Source organism: Mesocricetus auratus, unplaced genomic scaffold (genome assembly GCF_017639785.1).
Source record: "Mesocricetus auratus isolate SY011 unplaced genomic scaffold, BCM_Maur_2.0 Super-Scaffold_100013, whole genome shotgun sequence".
Taxonomy (NCBI): Eukaryota; Metazoa; Chordata; class Mammalia; order Rodentia; family Cricetidae; genus Mesocricetus; species Mesocricetus auratus.
In genome coordinates, this window is record NW_024429196.1 from 23,940,270 (window position 1) to 23,958,200 (window position 17,931).

The 17,931-nt window shown below is 34.8% G+C and overlaps 1 protein-coding gene across 1 annotated transcript in view; it reads left to right on the plus strand.

The window, feature by feature from the left end:
* Upf2 (UPF2 regulator of nonsense mediated mRNA decay) overlaps positions 1-17,931 on the plus strand; it is a 101,230-nt gene that overhangs the window by 68,974 nt on the left and 14,325 nt on the right. Inside the window, 6 exon segments of the mRNA XM_040755526.1 lie at positions 2,622-2,738; positions 4,443-4,628; positions 8,289-8,492; positions 9,396-9,671; positions 11,863-12,046; positions 17,083-17,222. Coding sequence (XP_040611460.1) covers positions 2,622-2,738; positions 4,443-4,628; positions 8,289-8,492; positions 9,396-9,671; positions 11,863-12,046; positions 17,083-17,222 — 1,107 coding nt within the window.

A 17,931-nucleotide genomic window follows, 5' to 3' on the forward strand; every position in this document is an offset into this window, starting at 1 on the left:
ATCTTTGACCTTTTTCAACTGATTAATGTGTGTGTGTGTGTGTGTGTGTGTGTGTGTGTACATGTGTGCCACATGTGTGTATGCTACCTCTGTGTGGGTGCCTGCAGAGACTAGAAGAGTGCGTTAAGTCCCTTGAAACTGATGTTACAGGTTGTTGTGAGCCACCCAGCTTGGGTGCTGGGAACTGAACTCAGGTCCCCTGCAGGATCAGCAGCACTAAATGCTGAGCTATCTCTCTAGCCCTGAGATCTCTGACTTTTTATTATAAGCACTCATAGCTGTAAACTTCCTGTTAGAACTGCCTTAGCTGTATCCCAAAGTTCTGGTAAATTTGACTTACATTTTCATTTGATTCTAGGAACTGACATTTTCTTCCTGATTTCTTCAGTGATCCATTGGCCATTTAAGAGTGTATTGCTCAGACTGGGCTTATTGCATGACTTAATCCCAGCACTTGAGAGGCAGAGGCAGAGACAGGAGGATTTTTCCGAGTTTGACCAGCCTGTTCTCCATAGTGAGCTCCAGGACATATAAGACTATATAGAGAAACGCTGTGTCGATAGTAAATTTTTTTTCTTTTAAAAAGTGTATGTGTGATTGGTATCTAATAGTATTTGATCATGATCTGAAAAATATAAAAATTATTTATATTCTTTTGTATTTGTTAAGACTTAAACTTTGTGACTTAGAATGTCATCTGTTATAGATGTGGTTTTACAGACTACTGAAAATAATGTTTATTTCATATCTGCTGGATGACTATTGTGTAGATATTTGTTTTAACCTATGGTCTAATTTAACACTTTTTTTTCTGCTTTTTCAATACAAGGTTTCTCTATGTAGCCCTTCCTGCCCTATAGAACAGAGAAGTGCCACCATGCCCACCTTCTAACTTAATTCTTAAATCTCTTTGTTGATATTAGTTTGGCTGACTTACATAAAGATGAGCATAGAGTTTGAAATCACCTGCCATTGTATTAGGAACTGTGTCATCTTTTTTACCCATTAGTGTTTGTTTTATGAAACTTAGGATTCCTAATATTCACTGCATATTTATCCATTATTGTGAATCTTTTTTCATTGTTGTTATTTTATATATATCTTTTTTTTTTTTTCAAGGCAGGGTTTCTGTGTCTTGGAGTCTGTCCTGGAACTGGTTCTGTAGACCAGACTGGTCTCAAACTCACAGATCCACTTGCCTCTGCCCCCCAAGTGCTGGGATTAAAGGCATGCGCCACCACTGCCTGACCTTTTTTATTTGTTTTTTTTTTTTTTATTGTATGAATGCTTTGCCTGTATGTCTGTCTACCACATGTATGCTTGGTCCCTGTGGAGGTCAGAATAGGGCTTTAGATCCCCCTGTGAACCACTGTATGGTGCTGGGAATCAAACCTGGGTTCTCTGCAAGAGGAGCCAGAGCTCTGAGCCATCTCTCCAGCTCTGTTTTTTATTGTCGTTAAATGTATGTATGTGTGCGTGAGTATGTGAAGCCAAAGTTGATGTCAGGTGTCTTTCTTCATCTCTCTCCACTTTGTATGTTAAGATAGAGTTTCTCCCTTGAAATTAGTGCTCACTGATTTGTATTCTGACTAGCCAGGTTTTCCTGGGAATTCATTATCTCAGTCTCTTGCACAGTGGAATGCAGGTTGCCACTATATCCTCTGAGCTTTTATGTTGGTGCTAGGAATCTGAACTCTGCACTTTTTTGCAAATATATTACCTGCCTCCCTATCCTAGCCCCTGTTATGTTTTTTGTGAATTGTTCACATTATTATGTTGCTATTTTGTCTAAGTAAATATACTTTATTTTAGTTGTTAACCTTGACTTAACCTAAAAGGAAGTGATTACCTAGATCAGATTGACCTGTGGGGTCTGTCTGCCTTGGTTGGTAATTGATATTGCAGGATCCAGCCCCCTGTGGACAACTCCATACCCTGGGCAAGTGTTTCTGGACTGTATAAGAAAACTAGTTAAGCATGAGTCTATGAGCGAGACAGCAAGCAGTATCCTTCTGCCTCAAGTTCCTACTTGAGTTCCTTCCTTGACTCCCCTCAGTCATGGACTATAACCTGTAAGCTGAAGTAAACTCTTTGCTCTTCTAAATGTGGTCAGAGTTTGTTTTCAACTTTCGTTTGCCTTATATATCTGCATTATACATTGATTTCTGTCCCTTACCTAGTCTGTATCTTTGTATCTTTGTTAGTGAGATGTGTTTCTTACAAACAAGTAGTTCTTGTTTTGTTTTACCTAATAAGCTAGTTATATTTTTTTTGTATTGATGAGTTGATCCCATTTACACTTAAGGTAAGCCATCCATGTAAGTGCACACATATACATAAACTACACACATCCATAATAAAATAAATATGTAACATCTAATAAATATAGAAAAGAATTTGATAGCTCTTTCCTTTTCTGAAAAGAAAGATGTTAAATATATTTAAGATTTTAGTAAAAATTTGATGGTGAACAATATTTTCAGCAGTAAAACTCACTCAAGTCATCTTGATTTTCATCATTGACATATTACAAGTTATTGCAGACAGATGCATGTATTGCTTTCTTTCTCTTAGAATTGATGTGTTGTCTTTGTAATTTTTCATCATTCTTATTATTCTAGATGCTGCTGTCAGACTTTTCTCATCATCATATTGAAATGGCATGTACTCTACTGGAGACCTGTGGACGATTTCTTTTCAGATCTCCAGAATCACATCTGAGAACCAGTGTGCTTTTGGTAAGGGCTTATAGATCGTGGTAAAAAGTTGAGGGTCTTGATTTACCTCGAGGATTAAAAGTATTAATTAGTGTTGGCTGTCTTCTGCCATTTGACTACAGGCATTTCTGCCTAACCTAGAACATCCTGCACAAATGAACTGCCATCCTGGAGAGCCATAGGAATGTTTTTTTCACCTTGTTGCCAAAGAAGAATTAATGAAGTAACAATACAGTTCAGTGGTTAAAGGCAATAACTGTGTAAGCCTGGCAACCTGAGCTTGATTCCCAGAGCCCACACATAAAAAGATACAAGAGAACTGACTCTATAAAGTTGTCCCCTGGCCTACATACATGTACTGTGACACACATACACATTGTACATTCATGTGCACATATGCATATGTATACTAATAATACATTTTTTATTAAGGGAGTATAAAGGTACCCCATAAAAACAGACAGATTATTCAAATAAATAGGTATTCAGTACTATTAGGTGGGGATCATCTTTGGTTTTGCTTGTTTCTACCCATTTTTAATGTGTCATGTAAACACATAAAGTATAACCTGAAAACTGTAAAATTAATTTTTATAACACAAATTTTAAAATGGGACTGGAAAGGTGGTGTAGAAGTTAAGACAATGTGCTACTCTTACAGAGAACCTAAGTTTTGTGCCTGGTATATATTTTAGCTGACTCACAACTGTCTGTAACCCCAGCTGCAGGATATCTGATACCTTATTCTGGCTTTCACAGGCAACACACACACATTATGTACATATGTAAAAACCCATTTAAACGTAATTTAAAAATAGATTTTAAAAATTAGAGAAAAATCATAAAATAAAATTTTTATTTGGAAGAGTTGTTTCACTGATTAGGATTTTTAAATGGTCATCAAGTTTATTAAGCATTATTACATTTATTGATCATATCTGAGCATCTGCTTGAAGACTTTGGTGTAAAGAGAAAGATAACATGTAGGAGGAGTTAAGTAGATTCTGTAACATAACCCACTATATATGTCTTGGTTGTGTCATTTTATCTTACTTCATAGTCTAGTTTTGAGGCTGAATAGTTTCCTGGTGAGTTTTGAAATGAAGAAACACAGACTTATTTGTGTGATTTCTTGGTAGAAACTATTCATGTGATGACCATCAAATGAAACCAAAATGCTCTCATTTTAGGATTCTCTATTCCTGGCTTAACTTCTGTCCTTAGTGGTAAGAGTCAAGGCTTAAAAAGGTGGGAGGGGATCACTTCTCAGGATGTAAACACATTAGTTCATGACTACTTGGCCTTAGATTGTACCCCATAAAATATTAAAAGAATATTGCTATTAATGTGATTTGATTTATAACTGTGCAAGCCTGTATTAACCCTACTGAGCATAAGGCTCAAATGTGTAAATGAAATTAAAGAGTAAGAATTAAATAAAAGTGCAATTCTGGCTTGAGCTGTTCTGTGTGTAACTGATTATAAATTCCTTCTCAGTTTATGTCATCCAGTATTATACCATTTAATCTGGAATATCTCTACAGACAAGAAAACTATTAGCCTTCAAGGTTTTAGAACTTAGTGTGCTCAGCTTCAGCTTGAAGTGTGACTGAAAAAGTCTCATCAGGATTTTTAGCCTCAATATCATTGCCTTTTCAGAGCAGGTAAGTGCTTTTGCTTCATGCATTGTGGAATGCTTTGGTTAATCTATACATTTTTCTTTAGGAGCAAATGATGAGAAAGAAACAAGCAATGCATCTTGATGCACGGTATGTTACAATGGTTGAGAATGCATATTACTACTGCAACCCACCTCCAGCTGAAAAGACAGTGAGAAAGAAACGTCCTCCTCTTCAGGAGTATGTCCGCAAACTCTTGTACAAGGATCTCTCTAAAGTCACTACTGAGAAGGTAAAATCTGAATCAGATCATTTAGTAATGATTACCTTGAAATTTGTGATGATGCTGCACTTATATACATTCTAGAACATCCAGGAGTAGATCAGAGTTCTATTATGAATGATTTTTGTTCAAGTCATCTTAAGAATTCAAGGGATGCTACAGAATATTTACGACATATGTTTTGTGTTTTTTAATTACATTTTACCATTAAAATGTTTCATTTTTAAATTTAATTGAGATGCTGTACCTATTTAAACCTTTCTGTCTTTGTTGTTTTTGTGTTTTTGTTTTTGGTATTTGCATGGGTGCCGGTGATAACTAGAGCCTTGTGCATGCTAGATAAGTAACTCGTGCATGATCTCTTTGGGATATCTATTTGTTTTCTGAAGAGGATCACAGCAGGAATTTTTTTTTCAGAAAAGGCTTCCTTGTTAAAATTTTTACTTTTAAGATGAACAGAATGTTTTCTTGTTAATCTTACAAGTTATATAATAAAGTGCAGAGTTCCTTTTTGTTTAGGGTAGAAAGTGATAAAAAATTACTGCATCTTTGAAAATTGAAGCTGTCTTTCAGAGTTGTTTAAAAAAGTTTTAGAATGGGGTAAAAGTTTGGAAAGTGTTGGAAGCTTCTGTAGTGATGAAGTGATGACATTTCCAGGGAAAGTGATAAGGAGAGCATGCTCGGTATTTGACAGGTGGTTATAGAGAGCAGATAGACATAAAAGGACTATTTCACAATCTGACAGTAATATCTGTTTTCTTTCATAACAAAGTAGGAACTCTTCAGGAAGAACTCTGCTGTTTATCTTGTTCCTAAGACATCTTTAAATAGTAAAACTAACATGTGGAACATTTTTATTTTACCAGATACTTCAATATGCACTTGCACATATCTTGTTTGAGCTTGTGAACTAGGAAATAAGTGTTAGTACTTTTATTATTTCCCATTTTACACATATGGAAACTGAGGTTATTCTTTCTCTTAAGTGACTTAAAACATTTGTGTGTATGTGTATATGTATACATGTTTGTGTGTGTGCATGTGTATGTACATGTGTAGAGGCCAAAAGGTTACTGACAGTCAGTTGTTTTCTTTTTCTAAACCTGGCATTCACAAATTCAGCTTTCCTGCCTCTCCAGCATTGGGATTGCAGGAGGGTGTAGTCATGCCTGTTTTTTTCTTGTTTGTTTGTTTGGTTTTTTTTAATGTGGACTTTGGAAGCATCAAACTCAGGCCCTCGTGATTGCATAGCAAGCACTTCATAGCTCAGCCGTTTCCCCAATCTGATTTTTAAATTTTTTTTAAGTCACCAAATAATGATTCTCTGTAACATGTAGTCTTCCCGCCAGCTGCCTGGGCCCCACAGCTATCTCAGTCCCCAAATAACACACAGGACACTATTTAATTATGGAGATGTTGGTCATTTGCTTGGTTTCTTATTGGCTAGCTCTTAACCCATAATTGTTAATCTGAGTATTTCCACATGGTCTTCTCTAACCAGAGAAAAGGGTCTGGACCTCCTCCTGCATCCTACATCATGACTGACTGTGCATCTGTTTCCCAGAATCCTCCTCGACTCCTAGTCCCACCTATCTTGCTTTCCTATTGGTCAACAGTGCTTTATTCATTAGCCACTAAGAGAGACATATATACACAGAAGGACTTCCTCCATCAGTTTTCATTGTGGCTTTTTCATTATACTTTTTGCTAATCTTACCCTCCCCCATATCCCCTTCTCTTCCTGATCCCCTTCTACTCTCCCATTAGTCTTCTTTTTTGCTTTCATAGCTCATGTATTCCTTTACCCTCCCTTAATCTACCCTACCCTTCCCCTTCATCTATGTCTTCATCCCCCAAGTTTTCTTACACTTTGTATCCTATAATACATACACACACATAAATTTAAATAGTCCACATGAGAGAGAACATGTGATATTATGTCTGCATATTACTTATCTTGATTAACATAATGATCTATAGCTCTATTTTTCTACAAATCTTATAATTTCATTTTTTTGTTACTGCTGAGTAAGATTCTATTGTGTACTACATTTTTCTAATTCATCCTCTGTTGATGGGTGTAGGGAAAAGGGACCAGTCAAAGAAACACACTCTGGCCCTGCAACCAGAACCAAAGAAATGTACCCTGACCCTGAAATCAGTGCCAAAGAAACACACTTTGTTCCTGGAATCAGAGTTAGTGAAAGAAATACAGCCTGGCCCTAAAATTGGAGCCAAAAGGCTAAAAAGGACCAGGGAAAGAAACACACTTTGGCCCTGAAACCAGAGCCAAATCTGACCCTAACCCTGTGCAGAAAACTAATCAATCCTCAAGCAGGAGCTCTAGCCAATGTGAGCTCAGCATTAAAATCTGACCAATCCCCACCTTGGAATCCCTATATAAACCCTGTGTCTGTTCAGCTTGTGGCTGTTCGCGCTACCTGGCTGTCCTCTGTTACTCTGGCAGAGGGCAGCCACTCTCCTGGATTCTTCCCTCCCAATAAACCCCTTCGATGAGCTTTGGGTGACGACCTTCTTTTGCAGCGGTGGTGGAGCAGAGGCGACCCTGGGCATAGCAGAGCGAGCAGGGCTATAACACTTCTGCCGGGGAAACCTTCCCTTGGCTCCCGAGCTCCAGGATACCTTTCCATCTGAGCTGTGTAACACTCAGTATTCTGTGACCTGTCCCGACCCAATCCACCCGAAATGCCCACAATGGGCATCTTTATTGATTCCTATAGCTTAACTATGGTAAAAAGTACACCAGTAAACATGAATGTTTAGGTGTCTCTGTGGTACAGTATCTTAGAATTCTTTAGGTATATACCCAGATGACACAAGGTCTCTCTTATATAGTCCTGGCTGTCCTGGAACTCACTATATAGAACAGACTGACTTTGAACTCACAGATCCACCTGCCTCTGCCACTGAATGCTGGCATTAAAGGCATGAGCCATCACCACTGGCTCTTCCCACATTCTTATCAGCACTTGTTGTTATTTGTTTTCTTGATGAATCAATGTGATTTGGGTAACATGGACTCATATGTAGTTTAATTTGTCTTTCTTTGATAGCTTAGGATTTTTAACACCCTTTCACATATTTATTAGCATTTGTATTTCATCCTGTTAATTCATTTGTTGGTTAGATGATATTATCAGTATTTAATGAAACAATAATAATAAATTCCCAGTCTCTGTATCTCTTCACTCTGGTGATTTTTTTTTTCACATGAAGAAGCTTTTTAATGTTAATCAACTTCTTTGTCAATTTTAAGATTATTTCTTATACTTATGAAGTCATTTCAAGAAGACTTTTCATGTGCCTGTGTGTTGACATGTTTCCTCTAGCACTTTCAGAGTTTCAGGTCTTTCATTAAGGTCTTTAATCCATTTTGAATTGATTTTTCTGAAGGGAGAGGGGTGGATCTAGTTTCATTCTTAACTTTGTGGATATCCAGTAAATTTGCTGAATAGGCTGTCTTGTTTGGTTTTCTTCTCCAATGTATGTTTTTGTCAAAGATTAGGTGGTTCTGATTGTGCAAGTTTATTTCTAGGTTTTCCATTCTGTTCCATTGGTCTGAACTTGAGTTTTTTGTTAGAAATTGATTTTTTTAATGAAATTATTTATGCTTATCTTAATAATTTAAGCAACATTTTCTTCATGTAGGTTTTGAGACAAATGCGAAAGTTGCCCTGGCAAGACCAAGAAGTGAAAGACTATGTTATTTGTTGTATGATAAACATCTGGAACGTGAAATACAATAGTATTCACTGTGTAGCCAACCTCTTAGCAGGACTAGTACTCTATCAGGAGGATGTTGGAATCCATGTTGTAGATGGAGTACTTGAAGATATTCGATTGGGAATGGAGGTAACAGATTTCTTTTATAGTTACCAGGTTAGAATTTTGTGGAAAACAAAAACAGTCTCTAAATCCTACTATTGAAAAATAAAAATTTGAAAAATTTGAGCCAGGCAGTGGTGGCACATGCCTTTAATCTCAGCATTCAACTCAGTAGGCAGAGGCAGGTGGGTCTCAATAAATTTGAGGCCAGCATGGTCTACAGAGTGAGTTCTAGAATAACCAGGACTGTACAGAGAAACCCTGTCATGGAAAAAAAAATTGAAAAACCCAAAAAAATAATGTTTGGAAAAACTGTTCATTTCTTGCATTAAATCATTTGCTGCTCCTTGGGAGTTACTTATGAGTAAACTTGTATCTTAAATTTCCTGCTACAACCTCAGACAATTACTAGTATGGTTTTTTTTTTATTCTTTTTCAGAAGTTTTTTAAAGCTTATTTTGTCAGATTATACTAAATTTTTATTATTTCTGGGTTACTATTGAGACTCAACTTTGAGAAATCTATAAGCTTATTAATTATAAAAATTGATAATTATAGGAATTTTCTGTAAGTACTTTCCTTTTAATCTAAATCTTACATAACCAGCTGCTTGTGTTTCTTGATTAATAGGTTACAAAGAAAATAGGTTGGGTGGGCTAATTGGAAGAATTGCAGTGTAACTATTTAGAAAAAGTTCATTTAATGATAATTTAATATTCAACTTAATATCAACATGTTCTTTATATTTCTAGAAAGTGACAGGATACTTAAAAGTGGCCATATTATTACGCAAAGAGTAAGGCAGCAAGCTTCATTTCTCTGACAGATGTTCTTTGAATACTTGATATTGTTACATTGAGATTAGCCCCTCCAGTTATATTGCTGCTACTCAGTGAAAACCTGTGGCATGTTTGTGTTTTTGTTTTTCAGGTTAATCAACCTAAATTTAACCAGAGGCGTATCAGTAGTGCCAAGTTCTTAGGAGAACTTTATAATTACAGAATGGTGGAATCAGCTGTTATTTTCAGAACTCTTTATTCTTTTACTTCATTTGGTGTCAACCCTGATGGTTCTCCAAGTTCACTGGACCCTCCTGAACATCTGTTCAGAATTAGACTAGTGTGTACTATTTTGGATACCTGTGGCCAGTACTTTGACAGAGGTTCCAGTAAACGAAAACTTGACTGCTTCCTTGTATATTTTCAGGTATGTAAGCACAATATGCAATTTGGTATGATTGAATGAATACACCACAAATTTTAGCAATGAAATGTATTGTTTATACATGTTCACAATTAGGTTGTTCTTACTGTAGAAACTTTAATTGTGTGATGGTTTCATACACAAACACACTCTAATTTTAATTCTTAAAGTACCTGAGTGTTTGGTGGTTTTGTTTGTTTGCTTGTTTGTTTGTTTATTTGTATTTTGAGAAAGTGTGTCACCATGTAGCCCAGGCTGGCCTTGAGTTCATGACCCTCCTGCCCCAGCTTCCCAAGTGGTAGGATCATAGATGTGCAATGCCACAATCAGCTACTTGCAGCTTGATAATGTTCTTCTCTTGTTCTGCTTTAATTTATATCCAAAATGCTTGTTTCTAAAAGACCCAATATATCTACTTGACTGTTTGCTTACTTACCTATTTAGAGATAACATATCACATAAAGATTTATAATGTAAAAAGTAAATTTATTTATTAGTAAACTCTTGGATTTTTATATTTATTTTTATTCCATAATTTGTGAATTAGAATAAGTATGGTGTCAATTAAATAAAGTACAAATACAGGGGTAATTGTACAACTTCTATAAAGTTTGTATCACTGAGGTTAACTTCTAGGTTGATTGCACGTACCTCAATTCCCTATAAAATACAATTTAATAAGTACTAATTAGAAAGGACAGACAGCTCATCATCAAGTACTTAGAATGTTGCTGAGTAAATATCTTTAGTATTTGATTCTACACAACCTCAGTTTTTAGCAATTTACCTCTTAAGAAGAGAGACGTATTATAACTTGAAGCATCAGAAATGCATCCACCTAGTAGCAGGGATTGATCTGGGAGTAAATAATGTTGTAGAATTTCATTTTAATTTTCTCATACTTCTGTACCTACTGTCCTTTTTTTTTATAAATTTACAAGCAAGAAATAAGAAAAGAAGTTTACATATTTGAGGGTCAGAGGCCCTGTTTTTTTAAGAACTGTCTTAAACTGGAAATGTCTATATTTAATACAGAATTTTGCTTGGAAGAGATGGCTGTATTAATATCCAAAGTAGAATCTCTGAGAAGAGAATCCTTATTTGATGTCTGCTCTTCCAGCTTCAGAGAAAAGAGCCACTCAGAAATACCCAGGACTGAAAATCAAAGGTGTTTTCCAAGTTAATTTGACAGAAAAACGTGGCAGAGATATTTGTAAGGACTGAGAGTTTGAAATGAGTTAGGCTTCAGAGATGAGATTATAGTATTTTGCCTAGAATATAGAATGTCAGTCCTCTGCAATGAGGTTGTATCTCACTAGAATAGAGTACAGGTTATGTTTTAGAAGGCTCTATAAGGCAGGATAAAGGATCATCTGGGAAATGCTGAACTTCCAAGTGCATGTGTATTATCTGGGACATTGCTAAGATGGTTGGATCTTAATCTACATTTCAATAAGCTTCCTGGTAAGGCACACAAGGTAGAGAGGAAAATTAAAGCACCCAGAAGAACATGTTTGTGCTAGCAAATATATATTTATATTTTTATTAAAAAAACATAAAAATATATATGCTTAGATTGTGTTACTTGTTAGTGTATATTAGGAATTAGAACAAGAAGAACAGGATAGAAGGAGGCAACACATTAGTATAGAAGGAAATATCTACATAGTAGCATGTACATAATAGCAATAGTATGTACATGATAATAAATGTTCGTAATTTATTTTTTATATTTTTCAAAAAGTATCATCCTCAATGAACCTTTTTAAAAAACATTGAAGCAAGTAGCACAGAAAAAAATGACAATTTATCAAAACTGTGGCATTGAATCTGCTTTTATAAAGTTAAATGTGTCAACTCTGTAGTATGGAAGTAGATTTTCTACCATTGTTTTAGGCTACCTGAAAGTGTATTTGGCATTTTGTGTATCATTTCTCCATGTCTTTTTTTTTTTTAAACATATGACATCCGGATTAAAAATGTTTAAAGTCAAAACATGGCTCAAAAATTACAAAGATAGGAGAAAATAGTTGGAATTAGGATCATTGATGTTGACCTTTAATAAAAAGTATAGGTTTCTTGTTCAGCATTTTAACTTAGCTACTATAACTAGGTAACATCAAAATACAATTTACTATTTTAAATTTTTGTTATTAATTTCCTATAGCTAAATTTATTTTTCATTTGTTATCAGCGTTATGTTTGGTGGAAGAAAAGTTTGGAGGTTTGGACAAAAGACCATCCATTTCCTATTGATATAGATTACATGATCAGTGATACACTAGAACTGCTAAGACCAAAGATCAAACTCTGTAATTCTCTGGAAGAATCCATCAGGCAGGTACAAGACTTGGAACGAGAATTCTTAATAAAACTAGGTAAGCAATTCCTTACAGAGAGAAAATGAAGGGGATTTGGTCAGACTGTCTCTAGAATCTGTTTTACAATGCTTCTAGTCAGAGTTTTGTATTTGCATACCGTGTATCTTTGATGTTGAGTACTGCATAGTAGGGTTAGGTGAGACTTTTCTGACCTAGTTGGTTTCACTAAGTGATCTCAAATTGAAATAAAATGGTCAAGCAGGATTTAAAGCAAGTGATTGTGAAGGAAAAAATACAATCTTGTGAACTGCTCTTAATTTTAGACTCTGGTTTCTGATTAAACATTTGGATGATAGTGTCTCATTTGTATAGTGTATTTTCAGCTGTTATTATTACTGAGAACACATGGACTTCAGAGGAAGTACCACTTAAAATTTGGAATAACTCATGAAATTTCAGTTCTTATTCATTAATGGAGTTGGCTCTCCTTCTGAGTCTAGAGAAAATGTGTTGCTAGAAGATTATCTGTACCATTCTCTTCATCCTTCTGAGGAAACATAAGACTTAACCTTTGATCAGCACCCCCTGTGGATATAGCAGTATACTGTTTTTGTTACCAGGTAACAAGTACTAGGTCTAGTCATACCAACCTAGTTTGCATGCTTACTGCTCTTCTGTCTCATCTGTTTTATTGTAGTATTTTCAAAATTATGTTTCCAGAGTCTGTAAAGCTATTATTTTATTTCTCATCAGCACTTGGTATGTTCACGCACATCTTTACTTTACACTTAAACTATTACTTTATTATGTTATATGTCTTTATGACCAATTTAAAGTAAAGGGATTAGAAGTAATAGTCCCCTCCAGACGCCAGGCATCCAGCATATTGATAAACTTACTATCTCCAAGGTAAATCCTCCTTTGGAGAATATGCTGTGTTTGTCTGATTTTTCAAATCCCTGCCACTGACTGTGCAAGTACTAATTTGTTCTATTGCTCACCTCAAAAAGACCTAGTGTAAATCTTAACTTTTCAACCTTGACCCAGGTTACCCAATTTCTTTTTCTTTTCAGATTTCTAATTATATAAACAATCATTTCAGGCAAAGCATTATCATCTTAAGTATTCACATTCTTTGTATGTTTTGAAATTGTTAAGATGTAGCCCAGGGCCCTGAAATTTTTCCAAATGGTTCAGCTGCATATAAGGGCATAAGAGAAGAGAAAAGATTTCTTTCTTTCTTTTTTTTTTTTTTGTAAATTAAAGGGTTAAAAGGCTTTGAGCTTCCTATGAGGAGCCCAAAGAGGAAAAAAAATGAATCATCATTTATGGTTTGAAGTTATAAAGATTGTGGCACTGAAAAGGTATCTGTGTCAAAGTGGTCTCTGTTTTCCTCCTGGTTTTAGATGAAAGGAAGAGGTTATACACGGAGGGTATATTTTAAGTAAGCTTTCTATTGATAGACCAATAGCATCATGCAGTTTTTGCCTTTCATTGTCTTTCTTTAAGCACCTGGAAATAGCCCATTTTAGTTTTATAGCAGAATTGAGTGCAAAGAGTAAAGCTAATGGGAAAAACTAAAATTAATTTTTAATGTCTTAAACAATTTACAGTATTATCACAGCAATTCTGAGAAATACAAAGAAAATCACCGGTATTGCATTCAGAAAGAATAATACATTGATGTAATTTGTGTTCCTGTTTATTAAAATTTTTCTTTTTCTTTGCAATTTTGTAACTGGACTTCTTTTAAGTCTTTGTTTTTTAATAATTTGTATTCTTTTGTTAGATATACCTTAATTCTAATCTTTGAGTCGAAAGGTTTTTCCAGTTTTACATCCTTGTGTTATTTTTTAAAGTGCCTTTCATTTCTTTAGGTAGCTAGAATAGAAAGAAAAAGGAGCTAAGACATTTTTCTTTAAATTATAAATAAAACCAAAATATTTAATTTTGTTTTGAAAGTTCCAACTAGTACTGCAAAGAACAGAAATGAGAGAAAGGAAAATAAGATATTCAAGCCAGCTAGTGGTGGCACACACCTTTAATCCCAGCACCCAGAAGGCAGAGGCAGGTGGATCTCTGTAAGTTTGAGGCCAGCCTGGTCTACAGAGGGAGATTCAGGACAGTCAGGGCTACACAAAGAAATCCTGTCTTGAAAAACAAACAAAAAGGGGGGTGTGAGAAAAAATAAGATATTCATATGAATAAATATATTTTAAAGCAAAAGAATTTATTTCTAAACAAAACCAAAAGCTATTAAAGGTTCAAAACTGTCTCTAATTAAATATAAGGCAAATTAGAATTCTTAAAAATAGAATAAAGAAAACCAGTGAACCAAATGGGTTGAGTGATCTAGTACTGTTTATTTCCAAAATTTAAAATTGTAGAAGAATGCACCCAAAAACAATAAATTTCTTTGTTTGAAAATTTTTATACATGTGGTCCAGTGGCATACACCTGTAATGTCAGCACTTGGAAGGCAGAGGCAGAGTCAAAGGCCAGTATGAATATTAAGGGAGACTCTGTTCCAGAAAAACAAAATAACAAACCCACAAAATAAACAAAACCACACAAAATGCACACATTTTATACAATTTGAAATTAAGAGAAAAAGTATTTCCTTGCCAGGTTATTACCATTTTTGTATGCCGTGTACAGACAAACTGATAGAATAGCATCTGTAAGGATAGGTAAATGAAAATAACATATGTAAACCAAGAAAGTTTGTTTTAATGAGTATAGTTTGTTTGCCAGAATGATAGAGGTGTTATTTATGTGTGACAAACAAAGCTCAAATTAAAGTCCCAGCTACTGTATAAGACAGGATTAACAAAAACATGTTCTTATAACTTCCAAATAAATGGAGGATAAGTTCAGCTAAGCAGAGAAATACAAGTTAAACAACCAGAAGAGAGACATTGCAGCTCTTACCAATCCTGTGATAAGCAGGAAAACTGAATCACCAAGCAATTCAAGTTGAAAGATAAATGTGTTTTTATTTTGTTCACCAAGTGCACTTCTAATGCTTTAATATTCTAAATTCTGTCAGTATTTTGCATTTTGTTATCCATATGTCCTTTATATGGTTCATACACATTTTTACATTGACAGTATCCTAGGTATTCGTAGTTTGATCATTCTTACATAGTTGAGCAAAAGGCAGTACTTATAAATTGGTTTTGAGGCTTTGTTGCAGTTCAAATTAAAATGTTACGAGATAATGTTATTTTTCCTGATACTTTGGAAGCATGACTATCAAAACACTTGCTTGCTTACATATTGTTTTCTTAGTGATGGATATTTAAAGGAGGACAGTAATGTAATAATGTTTCATATCACATAGGTTATCACTGTGTTGATATGTTTACATTGTAAACTCCTGGATTTGAATTGTTCACCTTTGATAATTTATCAGTCAAATATTTTAGGGTTTTTTGTTTTATGTTTTTTATGTTTTTTTTTTTTTATGTGCACTGGTATTTTGCTATGGATGTTGGGTCCCCTGAAACTAGAGTTAAACAGTGTGAGAGTGTGAGCTGCCATATAGATTTTAGTGGGATTTGAACCTGGGTCCTCTGGAAGAGCAGTCATTGCTCTTAACCATTGAGTCATCTCTCCAGCCCGCAAAATTTTGTTTTTTAAAATCTAGTTAGGGGTCTGCAAGATGGCTCAGCAGGTAAGAATGCTTGCCACCAAACCTGACGTTGACTTGATTCTCAGAACCTACATGGTAGGAGAGAACTGACTACTGCTGGTTGTTCTCTGACCTCCACACTTATGCCATGGCATGATACAGACACATCTACATATACACATATACAAATAAATAAATATTTTAAAAACCAATCAACATATACCTGTATAAAATATGTTACTTTTTTGTATGAAAGCTCATAAGCCATTTCACTAATGGAAATGTAACCTGAGACACCATCTATTGGTCTTCAGTATGAATTTTGATTTAAAAACAGATACTTCTGAGCTTCATTCACCTAGTCTCTATTTCCTTCCAGACTGAAAACAGGTACTTTAACTGTTCGTACTTACATAATTTCACCAGTTGCTTAGGTTTAGAGCACTAGAGTAAATTTTTGTTGTTACTGAGTTGTCTGGTTATTCAAACTCTGACATTCAATATTCATAAAGTGAGAAGATTAATACATATTGTCAGCAATTTTTCCTGTATTTCACTAAAATTCTGTAACTAGTATTTATTTGCTAAATACCTACTATCTTTACCAATTTATAGCCTCTGCTAAGTTTGAAGTATATAATTTAAGTTCTTTGTCCTTAATGGTCTTATGCAACATTTATGAAATTACATAAGATGTCATGGCATCAACATGTAAGGAGTTCCATGTGCTTCAGGAACAGGCAGTAGATAAACTTATACCAGATTGGAAGAACAGATGAAATTTCAAGCAACATATTCAAGTTTACTCTATTGGGACGGCTAGTGTGTGAACAACATCTAAAGACAATGTTCTGCGCAAGGTGTGAGAAAGAGTTGGGAAATAGGTTGGATAAAACTGTGTTATGTGTATCTTCAAAGTAGGATGACTAGGCTGGAATTCAGTCCAATAATATGAAGAAGAGCTGCACAGTGAGATGGGAAGAACATGGGCAGTGAAAGATTTGGGCCAGTAAGTTCCCCAAGGAAAAAAATGCTGCTACTAAAGAAAAAATTAAAACAGTTTAACAGAGCTACCATGTCCTTTTGCCTCTTTCCTCTTAAAGTGCATTCTGATTGGTAGCCAAATGAAATTTTTCCATTAAAGTGATATTTTTTTTGTAATTTTAGAGATTATTGAACTATTATATTAGAGTGTGGCCATGGATCTGTTTTATATATGTCTGAGACTGAGTTTAAACAGCATAATCTTTTAAGTATTTGAAGCTGTAAGAAAAGGGAAAGGAGATTTACATGCATGTATATTACTTTTTTCTAGTCCAGTGGCTAAGAAACGTATAGTGTTTTCCATCTCACAATTATTTTCGATTCTGATCATACTTTTTAAGTAAAGTGTTATAAAGACAGTAGTATAGCTCTTATCTTTCTAAGTGTATTTTTCTACTTTTGTCCTGTTCTCAAGGTCTAGTAAATGACAAAGAGTCCAAAGATTCTATGACAGAAGGGGAAAATCTTGAAGAGGATGAAGAGGAAGAAGAAGGAGGAGCTGAAACTGAAGAACAGTCTGGAAATGAGAGTGAAGTGAATGAGCCAGAAGAAGAAGTAATTGCTTTTATTTCTAACATAAATTTGTGGATATATATGTGTGGAGAATATTTTGATTGAGTAAATATTTTAAAAGCTTTTTATTACATTTGTGTAATAAATGTAGTAAAACACATGTGTGTTGTGGCACAAGTGTGGCATACTATGTGGCAAGTATGTGCCACAACACACCGTGGAACTTAGACATCAAATTGTGGAATAAGTTTTCTCCTTGGGTTTTGGGGTTGCTCTCCGGCTATTAGGCTTGACAGTAAGTGTTTTTTCATACTGAGCCATCTCTCCAGCCTGAGTGAAGATTTTTTAATTCATAGAGATCTCTCGTTTTATTACTGAAAATGTAACTAATACATTTCTATTATAACATCCCTTGATTAAGGGCTTTTATAGACATTAAAACTAGGTTAATCATGTCATTTTTATTAGCAGTTTGAGAAAAACATTGTTTTGATCTCATGTATCTTAATCTTATTATTGAATATGGATAATCTGTGGGCTTTACAATCTGAAAAACAATTGTATTGTCTAAATATACATATACTTTGCTTTATTTTTACCAACTTGAGTAGTTCTGAAATCTGAAATTCATTGTGTACATCATTAGTTTCCCCTTTTGGTGTTTATGACTCTCTTAGGCCAAACTATGTGAAATTGCTTCTCTGCCATTTATAATCCACTGAAACATTTTCTTGGTTCTGGGGAAATAGTA